Source organism: Podarcis muralis, chromosome 2 (assembly GCF_964188315.1).
Source record: "Podarcis muralis chromosome 2, rPodMur119.hap1.1, whole genome shotgun sequence".
In the NCBI taxonomy this organism is placed as follows: Eukaryota; Metazoa; Chordata; class Lepidosauria; order Squamata; family Lacertidae; genus Podarcis; species Podarcis muralis.
In genome coordinates this window covers 108,182,440-108,198,411 of record NC_135656.1, presented here as the reverse complement: position 1 = coordinate 108,198,411, position 15,972 = coordinate 108,182,440, and the positions used below count along the sequence as shown (strand labels likewise).

The 15,972-nt window shown below is 43.2% G+C and overlaps 2 protein-coding genes across 2 annotated transcripts in view; both read right to left on the bottom strand.

The window, feature by feature from the left end:
* The window catches only part of LOC144325911 (uncharacterized), a 77,345-nt gene extending 73,862 nt beyond the window's left edge, over positions 1-3,483 (bottom strand). The window contains exon 1 of the mRNA XM_077920816.1: positions 2,418-3,483. Coding sequence (XP_077776942.1) covers positions 2,418-2,517 — 100 coding nt within the window. The 5' untranslated portion in view covers positions 2,518-3,483. The remainder of the gene's footprint in view (positions 1-2,417) is intronic.
* A 6,857-nt stretch (positions 3,484-10,340) lies between these two features.
* LOC144325909 (uncharacterized) lies at positions 10,341-15,958 on the bottom strand. Its single transcript, XM_077920801.1, has 2 exons — positions 15,826-15,958; positions 10,341-15,330 (listed from the first exon to the last, which is right to left on the bottom strand). Exon 2 carries the CDS (start codon positions 14,916-14,918, stop codon positions 14,220-14,222), a length of 699 nt encoding a protein of 232 aa, XP_077776927.1. The 5' UTR covers positions 14,919-15,330; positions 15,826-15,958; the 3' UTR covers positions 10,341-14,219.
* Positions 15,959-15,972: the final 14 nt, after the last annotated feature.

The following is a 15,972-nucleotide window of genomic DNA, read 5'->3' as shown; positions in this document are numbered from 1 at the left end:
GACTTATTCATTGGGAGCACCGCCATTTGTGTGAAGACGGGTTCTTTGTTCTCTTGCTGGAATCATTAAAGTTTCTAACAGGTAAGAAGACTCCTTTTCCTTTGTTCTGCTTATCTACGGCCAAGGGGGAAGGAAGCCAGTTCCCTGAAGCCTGACAGATGCTGATCCACAAGACAAGGGCAGCCCATCATTTTGGCAGTGAAGAGCGGAGGTCAAAACTCAACAGATTCATCAAACACCTTGAGCATTCCAGATTCACACTCTCCCCCTGTTTATCTAGCAACAACTTGCAACTTCTTTTGTACATATAGTATATGTGACCTTCATTACGTTAATACATATATATGTGTGTGTGTACAAATTTAAATACAAACACCAGAACATCACACGGGTTCCATGCATTTAAAATTGATTTCCGCCTTTATGAGTTTCTTGATGTGAAGTAAAGAGTGCACCTTGAGTGGAGCACGGCATACATTTATGGCTTTTCACCTGTGTGAATTCTCTCATGAATATTAAGGTCTCCACAAAGTCTGAAGCTCTTTCCACACTCCATACATTTAAATGGTTTCTGCCCTGTATGAGTTTGTTGATGTTTTCTAAGTGTTCCACTTTCACTAAAGCTCTTTCCACATTCAATACATGTAAATGGTTTCTCCCCCGTGTGAGTTCGTTGATGTATTCTAAGTGTTCCACTTTCACTAAAGCTCTTTCCACATTCAATACATTCAAATGGTTTCTCCCCGGTGTTAGTTCGTTGATGTATTCTAAGGTTTCTATTTTCACTGAAGCTCTTTCCACATTCAATACATTTAAATGGTTTCTCGCCTGTGTGAGTTCGTTGATGTCTCCTAAGTGCTCCATTCTGACTGAAGCTCTTTCCACATTCAATGCATTTAAATGGCTTCTCCCCCGTGTGAGTTCGTTGATGTATTCTAAGGTTTCTACTTTCACTGAAGCTCTTTCCACATTCAATACATTTAAACTGTTTCTACCTCATTTGATTTCGTTGATGTATTCCAAGTGTTTGACTACAACTGTAGCTCTTTCCACACTCCATGTATTCAAATGGTTTCTCTCCTGTGTGAGTTTGTTGGTGTATCCTCATTCTTCCACAGTGACTAAAGCACATTCCACATTCCCTGCATTTAAATTGTTTCTTTGTTCTTCCCAATGAATTCACAGATGGCTCCATAGAATTCTGACCGTCCTCTTCCTCACCTATTTGGGAGTTGGGGGGGGGGAGAGAATACTGTTAGACATTTAAGAAAGACAAGAAAGAAACTGAACACACGTCAATTCCCATGTGCACTTTCTCTTATTTTCACGTGCTCTCCATTCTCCACTGTCCTCTCTATGTTCCAAATTTTTAGGAATGCAGATGGGACAATGGCAATAGAAACCCATGATCACTCCATTCACACATAAGAGAGCAGCATCATTTTATAGTAAAGATCTACGGTGGAACTGGCTTATAAGACACATCTCTGTCCTTTTATTTTTCAAGTGAGGAAATGATCTCAGGTTCCAATAGAAGTCTCTCCTATGAGTAAGAAGTAAAACCGAAGTGCTCTTATGCCACATGTAACTGTAAAAATATTGCAATATATTAGAACCTAAGCAGATCCTTCTGCATTGGGTAAAGGCCCACCTAGTCCAGCATCCTGTTTTCACAGTAGCCAAGCAGATGCCTGTAGGAAACCAGCAAGCAAGATTTCAGCCCAAGAGCCCTCTGCCCTCCTGTGCTTTCCAGAAACTAGTATTAAGAAGCATTATTGCCTAGGACCACGAGGGCAGAGCACAGGCATCAGTCTAATCCCTTTTTTCAAGATATCCAACTTGCTGGCTGTCACTGTTTCCAGTAGGATAGAAGTCCATAGATTAACTATGCTTCTGTTTATTCATCTTTTGGAGTCCTTAAAGGCTCATAAATGTATAATGGTCTAAGCTTTTGTCGGCTGCAAAGGGGACACTTGGTTAGGAAATATGGTGCCACTATAAACCCATGAGTCTCTTTGTTGGTTTTGTGCACTTAATTTGAAATTTGTACCAAGGTTGTACCACTGTATCTCCATGTAAGCTTATGGAGGGACAGAATTAGAGGCGCTCTATAAATTATTATCCCACTCACCCACTCTCACACATAACCCCTGGCTGTAAGACTGGCAAGTTTACACAATTTGCTTATAATACCGGCCACCCTTGGTCTTCATATGCCCAATCCTGTGTGCAGAGCCTCCAGCCAAAAACAAAGAGCTGCTTTGAAAAAAGCCTCACCCCTTCCTTCCTTCCTTCCTTCCTTCCTTCCTTCCTTCCTTCCTTCCCCTTCCTGCCTTTGGTCTCCTCTCCATCTTTTCCTCTTTCTCCCTCCACCATCCAGCCATCCATGTCCCCATCTCCTCTCCCCTGGAACTCACCAGATTTCTCTGAGGGTCCCGGGAGGGGATGATCAGAGGTTGTAGGGAGGGATGCAGGAGACAGCTTGAGCAGGTCAGCTGCCCATCTTCGTCCGTCCATCCTGACCAGGTTTGGACGTTCAACTTCTTGAGGAGCACAGAAGCCAAAGCAAGTTGTAGTTTCCTGGGAGGAAGGACAAAGTCAAGGGAGTCTCAGAGCTCCTGCAGGGATTCTGCCCAAGACATTCTGCTGCCCCTGTAGAAGCCCCTATTGGGCACCCGCTTCCCAAGAGCCTCCACCCATTTTCAAACACCTTTGGCAATTCCTTCCGTCTGCCTGTCCCTTCTCCCTTACCAAGGCTGGCATGGTATGGGAAGTAGTGGCCTTGTGGCAGTTGCCCAAAGGGCCACAATAAATGTGATAATGTGTACCCCTTTAAATCCTTGAGTGTGCTTCTAATACAGAAGTTATGGTAGTTTGTGCTTTATGAAACTGATTATTTTGCAACTTTCCGCCCCTCAATAGGGGCAAAAATACAGCTAATAAGAGAATCACAAAGATACAGCTGAAAGGTAGAACATGAGTTGCTATATGATGCAAATGGCTGCATGTAACACAGGTTCCCAACATGCACACCAACACAACGTCACAGAACGCGGTAGGCATCAGAACATATTCAGCAGAAATTGCCAGTGCTTGTTGTGCATGTGTATTATAATAAAATGAGGTAATGATGAATATCAGGAACGTGGAACTCCAAAGGGACTTTTTCAAGGGGGGGGGTACATAACAAAAATTTAAATTCTTTTGGCAACAATAAACATTAAAACAAGGAACTGCTGAGCAAAAACAGAAACAGAAGCATGCACAGAAGTTCTTGCGTAAAGGTGGCGGGGCCTTCAAAGGTCTCACAATCGACCCAAAACAACACAGAGGTCTACCTGTCAATTGCGGTCCAGCGCTTGGACATCTCTGATGTAAATGATTGGTGGAAACTGAAATTCTTTGTTTGACATTACATATATAAATACCACTGCCTGGAACACCAGACAGGGTTGCAGTTTTGTGAAACGATCCAGCTGTAACCTATTGCTTTGCAATAAACACAACTCATATCTCCTCTTGTTTCTAAGTTTATTGGCGTATACTCAGGAGATAAGACATTTTCTCGCTTACGACAGCCTGAAAGTAAATCCCGTGGAACATACGGACTGCTCTGAATACATGGGTGGCCCTTGCATAGAGAAGGAAGCCCCTTCCTTGCATCTTGGCCCCCTGGGAGACACGGTGGATCCACCCACTGCTTCCTCTGCCCTCACTGCCTCCTCCTCTGTCCTGCAAATACCCTCTGCTCAGGGGAGAGAGGCAGAAAGAGCCTTCAAACCCATCTGTTTCCTCCTCCTCCGCTGCCTTTTCTTGCAGCAGCCCAGTGAGAGGGGAAGGAGCCGTAGCGCCTGGTTCACTTCAGATACACAGAAGGTTTACTCATGTTGTGAATGAACAAGACCTCTGCCTTCCATGCGGTGGGAGTGGGGTGGCCTAAAAATGGGGGAGAGACCTCCCCCTCCTGTCCTTTTGGGAAACAGGAGCCTTTGCCTTGAGTAAACAACTGAAATATACTCAGAGTCGCAAAGTGATTTCATGCTCTTTATTCAGCTCATAGTGGTGAGGAGGAATGAATGAAAGTCCCTTCAAGGTATCTGCTTTATATACATTATTTACACAATGGGCTGCACATGATTGGTGAATTCCGGAATTCTACTGTAAGCCAATCAGGTTGTGGATTCACTTCTATCTGGAGCATGATTGGGTAGTTCCTGCCAACCAATCATACTGCTGCATTGTTCTAGGACCAATCAGACTGCTGCATTCTGAATCCTATTGTTCTAGGACCAATCAGACTGCTGCCTTTTGGATCCTATTGTTCTAGGACCAATCAGACTGCTGCAGTTTGGATCCTATTCAACTCAGTACATAACACAACTTAGATGGCAAATTCTCAAGAGAAGCACTTCGGAGCACTGCTTGCTTGCTCACGCTATGTGTGTTTGCACCTCAAGGACAACATACATATTTACACCACGTGATTTCTTAAAGAGGGCATTTCTTTAAAATCGAAGGCAATTTCTACAAAAGACTTCAATGTTTGGTTGTTTTCGGTGTTTTTTATTTTGTTGGAAGCCACTCAGAGTGGCTGGGGAAACCCAGACAATGGGCAGAGTATTATTATTATTATTATTATTATTATTATTATTATTATTATTATTATTTTATTGCGAGCCTTGCCAGCAATACTCAAATCTCACCACTTTCCCGCCTCCTTCCCTGCAACTCCCTTTGCACCAGATCTGGACAGGAGGAAGCTTCTCTCTTTCCACAGTGGAAACCCCTCCCCCCTCCACCTTCAAGGCCCCATTAAGAAAAACAGCTCCCTTTCCTCCCTTCTCTTCTTCTCCCCGTCCCGGGGCTTTATCCTGGACCCCCCACCCCTTGCCAAGCCCCTTCCCTCCTTCCCTGCCGCTGGCTTTGCACTCACCCGAAATCCTGGCGATGGTGGCAGTGACCCTGGGCAGCCGGGCAGGAATGGGAGCCCCCGCCTGGGAGGCAGGATATCTCCGGGGGATAATTGTAAGGGGAAAGCCTGGGCTTCCAGTACAGGGAACAGATGCTCCTTGCTTTAAGGGTTAAAGCCAGAGAGTGCACGCTGCTAGAGGGGAGGGTGCTGCTGCTCGATACTGGCTTGGGAAAGGGGGCTCGGCTTAAGCAGAGCCCCCTTTCCTTGCTAGGCCGTATTGCTGCTATAAAAATGAATGTATTGCCAAGAATGTTGTTTTTGTTTCAATCATTGCAAATTTTGGACAAAATGGACTGTTTCAAGAAGTGGCAGAGAGATATTTCCAGATTTGTCTGGCAGGGCAAGAAGCCCAGAATAAAATTTAAAATACTAACTGATGCAAAAGAAAGAGGTGGATTTGCCCTGCCAGACCTTAAACTTTATTATGAATCAGCAGCATTTTGCTGGCTGAAAGAATGGCTGCTTCTTGAGACCACAGACATTTTGGAATTAGAAGGTTTCAATAATGTATTTGGGTGGCATGCATATTTGTGGTATAACAAGGTCAAAGCACATAAAGCATTTAAAAACCATATTGTCAGGAAAGCATTGTTCATTGTCTGGATAAGATATAAAGATTTGCTTGAAAATAAAACCCCAAGGTGGCTATCACCGATGGAAGCGAAGGCTCAGAAAAAGCTCAATATGGAGGCCAAATGGCCGAAATATTGGGAGATTTTGGAACAAGAAGGAGATAAATTGAAATTGCAGAGTTTTGAGAAACTTAAAAGATAAAGTGCGAGATTGGCTCCATTATTATCAAATAAGGGAGGCTTATAATCTGGACAAGAAAATTGGCTTCCAGGTGGAAAAATCAAAATTGGAAACAGAACTGTTAGATCCCCAAACTAAGATATTATCAAGAATGTATAACTTGCTGTTGAAATGGAATACTCAGGATGAAACGGTGAAATCTGCTATGATAAAATGGGCACAAGATGTCGGACATAACATTATGTTGGCTGACTGGGAACAGTTATGGACCACAGGTATGAAATTTACAGCATGTAATGCCTTAAGAGAGAATATTATGAAAATGATATACAGGTGGTACATGACACCAGTCAAGCTTGCAAAAATCTACCATTTGCCTGATAATAAATGTTGGAAATGTAAAGAAAATGAAGGTACATTCTTTCACCTCTGGTGGACGTGCTCAAAGATCAAGGCTTTCTGGGAGATGATATATAATGAAATGAAAAAGGTATTTAAATATACCTTCCTCAAGAAACCAGAGGCCTTTCTCTCGGGCATGGTCGGCCAATTGGTGTTAAAGAAGGATAGAACTTTTTTATGTATGCTACAATAGCAGGAAGAATACTCATTGCAAAGTATTGGAAGACACAAGATCTACCCACCCTGGAAGAATGGCAGATGAAAGTTATGGACTATATGGAATTGGCGGAAATGGCCGGCAGAATCCGAGACCAGGGAGAAGAGTTGGTGGAAGAAGATTGGAAGAAATTTAAAGACTATCTACATAAACACTGCAAAATTAATGAATGTTAGAATGATGTTGGCATGAAGTTAAGTGGTTCTAGCAGCAATGTTATAAAGGAGTATGTAAAAATGGATTGCTATCAGATGAGAATGTAAATATATAATACATTCAGGTAGAGGAATAAGATAAAAACAAGGAGGGAAAAGATTTGCTGATTTAACTAACTGAACTGGAATACAAAAAAGGGAGGTGTGAGGAGATCAGGGAAACAAGTAAACGAAAGATAATACGAGAAGATTGATTTGATTTTAATTGTTTTTTGCTTTTCTGTATTTTGTAATTTTTTCTCTTCTCTCTCTCTTTTTTTCTTATTTTGCAACGTTTTTGTAATCTTTCTTGAAACTTTAATAAATATCTTTTTTAAAAAAGAAGACTCCCTGGAAAAGACTCTGATGTTGGGAAAGATGGAGGGCACAAGGAGAAGGACGACAGAGGACGAGATGGTTGGACAGTGTTCTCGAAGCTACAAACATGAGTTTGATCAAACTGCGGGAGGCAGTGGAAGACAGGAGTGCCTGGCATGCTCTGGTCCATGGGGTCACAAAGAGTCGGACACGACTAAACAACAACATACAAACATGTGCAATCTCTTAACAGGTAGAAAAAACAAAATAATAGAAAATAGAAAATTTATAAAGAAAGAAAAAAATAAAGAATTAACAAAGATAAGAAACCAAGAAATAATAGTAAGGAAAAAAGACAAAGTTATTTAAATAGTAAAACTACTCATCGACACAATCATTCCCATCCCGCTCATTCTACTGTTTGATATAACATTCTTTTTTACACGGGCTTACATTATATAATACCATTTCTTTCTGCTTTGTATACATTCCTTTGATATTTTTCTTTACAAATATCATTCAATTTCTGCTCATATGGAGTTATTTGTACAATAAAGTTTTACATAATTCTGAAATATTATCCATTCTCTAGTTGTTTTTGTTTCCATATTCCTCTAACTGATCTCGTCAGTTTTGCTAATTGTAGATATCATAACATGAGTATCTGCCAATCTGTAATCTCTGGGAGCATTTCATTTTTCCAGCTCCTTGCTATAAGGGTTCTAGCTGCTGTTATACCATACATAAACAATGATATTATAACTTTTTAAATTTCTGATGGTAATATACCAAGTAGAAAAATCTTTGGGGATTTTTTTTAAAAGTAATTTTAAATAGTTTCTTAAACTCGTTATAAATATCATTCCAGTATTTGCCAATGGCTACACAGGTCCACCACGTATGATAGTATGACCCCTTCTTTTTTTTTACATCTCCAACAGGTTGATGTTTTCCCTTTATACATTTTAGCAAGCTTTTTGGGGGTAAGATGCCATCTATATACCACTCCCTGCAAGGCCTTTCCCACCCAGCCCTACTATGTGAAATATGTATTCTGTAGTTGACCTTTGTAATGTGTTGTTTTGAAATCTTGAAGATAATAGTTTAGTTTTCTGTTACGTTGCTTTGACCGTATACTCTATATTTCACATTTTTCACATTGTTTTATTTATCGTATTTTTCGCTCTATAACACGCACCCAACTATAACACGCACGTAGTTTTTAGAGGAGGAAAACAAGGGAAAAAATATTCTAAACGAAACAGTGGATGTATGATTTTTGTGGTTCATTCTGTGGCCACAGACATGTGATCTGATGGTGAGTTTGGGGTAGCCCAATGCAAAAATCCTGAGGATCCATGTGGAGCTGTGCTTTGTAACCATGTTTTAAGTGGGGAGGGAAGGAAAGCACTCAAGGGACAAGGAGCACGCGTGGAGTGTGTGGAGAAGGATGCTGCTAATCATGCAAAGAGGGGGAGAAGGGGAGAAGGCCCCTCTCCTCTCCCTCTTTGCTCCTTTAAAGCAAGCAGGCTCTGCTTTTCTCCCTCCTCCCTGGCTCTTCCCCCCGGCTTAGCGAGCTGAAAATCTTTCCTGCTATTTAGCGAGCTGAGTGTTGAGGAGAAAGGGACAGAGAGCCTGCTTGCTTTAAAGGAGCCAACCGGACACTCGTGTAAGCGGCTCCTCTCCTCTCCCGCTTTGCTCCTTTAAAGAAACAGCCTCTCTGTCCCTCTCTCCTCCCCTCTCAGCGGCTCTTCTCCCGCTTTGCTGTTTCAAAGCGAGCCACGGAGGAGGGAAGCATTTGCTCCGTAACACGCACAGACATTTCCCCTTACTTTCTAGGAGGGAAAAAATGTGTGTTATGGAGCGAAAACTACGGTATGTTTTATTGATTTAGTATGCTGTAAATCGCTTTGAGGTTTTTCTTAAAATTATAAAGTGGTATAGAAATTAAATAAAAGAAGTAGAGAGCAGGGATATCCAACATGGGGTTGCTCAGATGTTGGGCAACAACTCCCATAAGCCTCAGCCCAGATGGTCAAGGTTGATGAGAGGTGTAGTTCAAAAGCTCAAGGGGGGGAAATCTCACCCGTATACAATCCCGTATACAAATAGCCAATTCAATTTCCTAGCTGCCAGCCTTTATGTGGCCAAAATGGAACCCTTCTTCCAAGGAAGAGAGGGAGGTACCAGTAACCTTGAGGCAGCTCCATTGGTTACGTATATCCAATAAATTTTTAGGTGAGGGGGAAAGATAGCCCAAGCCACGCAATGAGAACTGCACATGCTCAGTGGATACAGAAAACTGGCTGTGGGGGTGGGGCGCTGGTGGACAGCAGGAATGGAAAACTGGAGAGGGATGGATAGCAGTGGAGTGTGCTGGAAAAGGGAAATGTTTTGGATCAGAAGCACTCAGTGCCTCAGCATTTTCATCCATGTCTTTACTGGACAGGCTGCTCTGGTGCACTAGAGACAGAGAGAGTACCTTGCCTTCAACTTCTTCTCAATGCCAGCATCCCCCTTCCTTCATAGCCATAGATGACGATTGCTGAGCCTGATGGGGGTTGTAATTCAGCAACATCTGGAGGGCCAGATCTCTAGCTAGCGATTGACCTGTGGGAATGTTTAGAAAGGCAGGAGAGGATATATTATTTGATGATATCCATACTAACTTGCGTTAACAACTTGCTGTACGCTTGTTGCAGGTTCATCTGAGCCTCACTATTTAAGATTCCTGATAAGATCCCTTGTTATCCCTCTTTAAAAGTGTAGACACGACAATCTTATTAAAATCAATATACAGGTAGTTTATTCATTTTCATTCAGTTCACAATTAGATTCCTGAAGGCAGGCTTAAGTTACAAAAGTATATCTATATCTATACATAAACTATAATCTAAGGGAGTTAGTCCCAAGTGATTGCGACTCAGCAGTCACTTTTCCTATGTTACAGGAAAAATCCGAGGGCTCCCTTGGACAAAACAAAGACACCAACCAGGATAACTTGGAGCAAAACAGCAGCCTGTAGGCTTGGCCTTTATTGAACTGTTGCAACAGGGTATTCCCCTCACTTGCAGGAGAGAGGAAAGACCCAGAAGAATAGTGTGCAAGGTCTTATAAAAACTTTTGAAATTCCCCTCCTCTAGGTCTAGCCCACCCCCAGAAACATCATGCATACATTACAGAAAGGAGGGGCTGAGGGAGGAGTTGGTGGTAACCTGTCTTGTCACCTGGCTGGTTCCTCCTTTCCCCCTCCCCTTCCAGGAACTTCTAGGAGACAAAGGGGAGTTTGCAGTTTCCTGCCCCCTGAGGGAAGATCTGATCAGTGTCCTTTGTTTCAGTCCATGCTGAATCCACTCCCATATGCAAGTTCTTTGTGATCTTGATTGTCTTCTGTCTGGGATCATCAGGGGTGGCATGGGCAGGGCTCCTGTGTATGTGCTGAGACAGTGAAGGGATTATGGCTGACCAGGACTAAGTCACCCCCCTTTGTTAGTTCTTGTCATATGGAGTAAAATAAAAATAGAACAGTGCAAATCCAATGTATGGTTGATTTTCTATGAATTCATAACAGAAATGTGGCGTGTGTGTGTGTGTGTGTGTGAAGTTTATACAAACAGAATGATTGGGGTGGGGGGGTTCCTGCTACACCTAACAGATAGAAAAAAACAAAATGGAGAAGAAAGAATGAAGCACACGAGCATTGTGCTCCTCCACCCAGAATAGGCCACACCTATTTCAAGTCACATGTAGAGGAAGCGCTTGTCCCAGCTCAGGAGGAAAGAGGAAGTTTTCTCTTTTTTTTTAATAATAATTTTTAATGATTTTCAAAACAGACAACAAACAAAACAAAAGAGAACAAACACACCTCAAAAGACAAATACATACAAATAAAATTTGACTTCCCCATACCTCCCTTTCACTGCATCCTTATTTTGCCATTTTTTAGCAACCCTTCAATCAATTTTTCTAATTAACTCTCTTTAGATTTTCTTAACATTATCATTTACAGCTGTAGTTCTCTGTTTCTTACCCCTTAACATCTTATCAATCCACAATTTTACAACAATTTTTAAGATATACTTTAAATTTTTCCCAATCCTCCTCCACTGTCTCTTTCCTCTGGTCGCGGATTCTGCCGGTCATCTCTGCCAGTCCCATAAATTCAGTCACCTTCGTCTGCCATTCTTCCAGAGTAGGTAGTTCTTGCATCTTCCAATACTTTGCCAACAGGATTCTTGCTGCTGTAGTTGCATACATAAAGAATGTCCTATCCTTCTTTGGTACCAATTGGCCGACCATGCCCAAGAGAAAAGCCTCCGGTTTCTTTGCAAATGTCCACTTAAGGACTTTCTTAATTTCATTATAGATCATTTCCCAGTAGGCCTTAATCTTTGGGCAGGTCCACCAAAGGTGACAGAAAGTTCCTTCAGATTCCTTACATTTCCAGCAATTATTATTGGGCAAATGATAGATCTTTGCAAGCTTGACTGGGGTCATGTACCACCTGTAGATCATTTTCATTATGTTCTCTTTCAAGGCACTACATGCCGTAAACTTAATACCGGTGGTCCATAACTGTTCCCAGTCAGCGAACATAATGTCATGACCGATGTCCTGTGCCCATTTAATCATAGCTGATTTCACCGTTTCATCCTGTGTGTTCCATTTCAGCAGCAAATTATACATTCTGGACAGATTCTTAGTATTGGGTTCTAACAATTCTGTTTCTAACTTTGACCTCTCCTTCTGAAAACCTAGTTTCCTGTCTTGCTTAAATGTCTCATTTATCTGATGGTAATGTAGCCAATCTCGAACTTTATGCTTTAGCTTCTCGTAACTCTGAAGTTTTAACTTTTCACCATCTTGTTCTAAAATTTCACAATATTTTGGCCAATTAGAGTCCATATTAATTTTTTTCACTGCCTTAGCTTCCATTGGTGACAACCACCTGGGGGTTTTACTTTCCAGCAAATCTTTGTATCGGTTCCAAACATTATACAATGCTTTCCTAACAATATGGTTTTTAAAACCTTTATACACCTTTGCCTTGTCATACCATAAATATGCGTGCCAGCCAAAATTATTGTCGTACCCTTCCAGATCCAAAAGAGGAAGTTTTCTCCTGGGTGGCACAAAGCATCCCCTAGCATGTCCACTCTAGGAATGTTGTACTTCACTGCTACGAATTTCATATCCCACAGACCCACGCTCCTCCTGCCCACTGACCAGAAAAGTCATGTCCCCCACAAAAAAAGCCCACCCTGAGATTCCTCCTTCTTTCGCTCTCCAATTTTATAAATTGCTTAATAAAAAATTGTGGTGTTGCCCTCATTGTGAATAAGGGAGGTTCATAGAGCACAGAATCATAGAGTTGGAAGGGACCAAGAGGATGTTCTAGCCGAACCCCCTGCGATGCAGGAATCTTTTTGACAAGGTGGGGCTCGAACCCACAAGCCCGAGAGTCTCATGCTCGACCAACTGAGTTATCCCAGGACTCGGATCAAATTCAGCCGGTAGGATTGCAATGAATCGGGAGCAAAGCTTTTGTATGAATATATTACCTCAAGTTATTCTGATGCTTCCAAATGCACTGGTACAAATAAATTTTAAGACTGAACAAGTGGTATTATTCTTATTATTATTATTCCCCAGCCAATTTGGGCGGCTTCCAGCAAAATATAAAAACACAATAAGACAACAGACATTAAAAACTTCCCAATTCTGCTTATTTGACAGAAGCCGACAAATTTAGTTTAGATGCTCTATATCAACTCAATGACAGGGAACCAGGCAGCGGGCCTTCTTGGTAGTGGCACCCACTCTGTGGAACGCTCTCCCGTCAGATGTCAAGGAAATAAGCATCTATCTGACTTTTATAAGACATCTGAAGGCATCCCTATATGGAGAAGCTTTTAATGTTTGTTTCATTGGTTTTTTAAAAATATTCTGTTGGGAGCTGCCCTAGTAGCTGTGGAAAGCCAGCCAGATGAGCGAGTATAAATAATGTTATATTATTATTATTATAACGTATTATTATTATTATTATGACACCCAACTCTATCTGTTGATGGATGGCCATCCTGACTCGGCCCCAGACACACTGATCAGATTTTTGGAAGCTGTGGCTGGATGGTTACGCGGGAGCTGGTTGAAGTTAAATCCTTCGAAGACACAGGTCCTTTGACTGAGTTGGGACGATAGGGGATTGGGAGCGGCAACTCCAATCTCTTGCGAGGGCACAATTAGTGCCAGCACTGTTCGTTAAGAGTTTGGGTGTAATCTTCGACACCTTTCCATGGAGGTGCAGACTGCAGCTATAACAAAGGCGGCATTTTTTCATTTCCGCCAAGCTAAGCAGTTGACTCCTTACCTCTCTCGCCCTGACCTATCCACTGTGATCCACGCAACGGTCACCTCCAGACTGGATTTTGGTAACTTGCTCTACATGGGGCTGCCCTGGAGACTGACCCAGAAAGTCCAGCGGGTGCAGAATGCCGTGGCGAGACTCCTTACGGGGTCCTCCCTGTGGGATCACATTCACCCGGTACTATACCAGTTGCACTGTCTCCCGGTGGAGTACAGGATCAGATTTAAGGTGTTGGTTTTAACCTTTAAAGGCCTATACAGCCTAGGACACTCGTACCTACAGGACCACCTCTCCTGGTATGTCCCAAAGAGGACCTTACAGTCTTCAAACAAAAACATCTTGGAGGTCCCGGGCCACAGAGAGGTTAGGCTGGCCTCAACCAGATCCAGGGCTTTTTCAGCTGTGGCTCCGATCTGGTGCAACGCTCTGGGCTAGGGCCCTGCGGTACTTGACATCTTTCCGCAGGGTCTGCTAGACAGAGCTGTTCCACCAGGCCTTTGGCCAAGGCACAGCCTGACACCCTCCCTTGGCAATCCTCACAAAACTCTAGCCCAATGGTTGCCATTAATCTGATGTGAACTGATTTTATAATGAAATGATTTTAGAATGTTGTATCATTTTACTGTTGTTAGCCGCTCTGAGCCCAGCTTCGGCTGGGGAGGGCGGGATATGAATAAAATTTTATTGCTATTATTTTTATTATTATGCTTAATTGATAGCAGTTCCCGGAAGCCGCCGGAGGGAAGAGATGCACTTGGGCTCCAATCCTCCTTACAGGCTTGGCCACTATGAGGAGACAGTGCTGAGATTCCTGCATTGTAGGGGGTTAAACTAGATGACTCTCAGGGTCCCCTTCCATCTCTACGATTCTATGATTCTAACAGGGTGCGGGACTAGATGGGCTTGATCAAACTACAGGGCTCTTCATAGAATCATAGAGTTGGAAGAGACCACAAGGGCCATCGAGTCCAACCCCCTGCCAAGCAGGAAACACCATCAGAGCACTCCTGACATATGGTTGTCAAGCCTCTGCTTAAAGACCTCCAAAGAAGGAGACTCCACCACACTCCTTGGTAGCAAATTCCGCTGTCGAACAGCTCTTACTGCCAGGAAGTTCTTCCTAATGTTTAGGTGGAATCTTCTTTCTTGTAGTTTGGATCCATTGCTCCATGTCCGCTTCTCTGGAGAAACAGAAAACAACCTTTCTCCCTCCTCTATATGACATCCTTTTATATATTTGAACATGGCTATCATATCACCCCTTAACCTCCTCTTCTCCAGGCTAAACATTCCCAGCTCCCTTAGCCGTTCCTCATAAGGCATCGTTTCCAGGCCTTTGACCATTTTGGTTGCCCTCCTCTGGACACGTTCCAGTTTGTCAGTGTCCTTCTTGAACTGTGGTGCCCAGAACTGGACACAGTACTCCAGGTGAGGTCTGACCAGAGCAGAATACAGTGACACTATTACTTCCCTTGATCTAGATGCTATACTGCTATTGATGCAGCCCAGAATTGCATTGGCTTTTTTAGCTGCCGCGTCACACTGTTGGCTCATGTCAAGTTTGTGGTCAACCAAGACTCCTAGATCCTTTTCACATGTACTGCTCTCAAGCCAGGTGTCACCCCTCTTGTATTTGTGCCTCTCATTTTTTTTGCCCAAGTGCAATACTTTACATTTCTCCCTGTTAAAGTTCATCTTGTTTGTTTTGGCCCAGTTCTCTAATCTGTCAAGGTCATTTTGAAGTGTGATCCTGTCCTCTGGGGTGTTAGCCACCCCTCCCAGTTTGGTGTCATCTGCAAATTTGATCAGGATGCCCTTGAGTCCATCATCCAAGTCATTGATAAAGATGTTGAATAAGACCGGGCCCAAGACAGAACCCTGTGGCACCCCACTAGTCACTCTTCTCCAGGATGAAGAGGAACCATTGATGAGCACCCTTTGGGTTCGGTCAGTCAGCCAGTTACAAATCCACTGAGTGGTAGCATAGTCAAGACCGCATTTTACCAACTTCTTTACAAGAATATCATGGGGCACCTTGTCGAATGCCTTGCTGAAATCAAGGTAGGCTACATCCACTGCGTTCCCTTCATCTACCAGGCTTGTAATTCTGTCAAAAAACGAGATCAGGTTAGTCTGACATGACTTATTTTTCAGAAATCCATGCTGACTATTGGTGATCACAACATTCCTTTCTAGGTGCTCACAGACTGTTTGCTTAATGATCTGCTCCAGAATCTTCCCTGGTATTGATGTCAGACTGACTGGGCAGTAATTATTTGGGTCCTCTCTTTTCCCCTTTTTGAAAATAGGGATAACATTTGCCCTCCTCCAGTCTGCCGGGACTTCGCCTGTTCTCCAGGAATACTCAAAGATGACTGCCTTCATGTGATCTGTGTGAGAGAGAGAGTGAGAGTGAGAAAGAGCGTACCTTCAGGGAGAGGCCATGTCTCTTCTTTGCAAGGAGGATGAATAAGCTGCAACCCCCCCCCTGCGGCTTCCCTGCCTGCTCTCTCTCCACCCCCAACCCCAATTATGGGTATTGCATTGCATTGCACAACCCCGCCGCCCAAAGCTTGCTGCACCCCAGGCACTTTGCACTCACCGGATTCCTTGCAGGACAAGGACAGTGCAGGACGGCAGAGGGGGCGGGTCAGCTGTTCTAATTAAGCCGCGCCCCCTTTCCCAAATCAGTATCGAGCAGCCCCTCCCCCAGCAGCTTCCACTCTCTGCCTTTACTCTTTAAGGCAAC

Excerpts from the sequence above, each read along its gene's own strand:
- LOC144325909 (XM_077920801.1), bottom strand. The coding sequence starts at position 14,918 with ATGAACTTTAACAGGGAGAAATGTAAAGTATTGCACTTGGGCAAAAAA.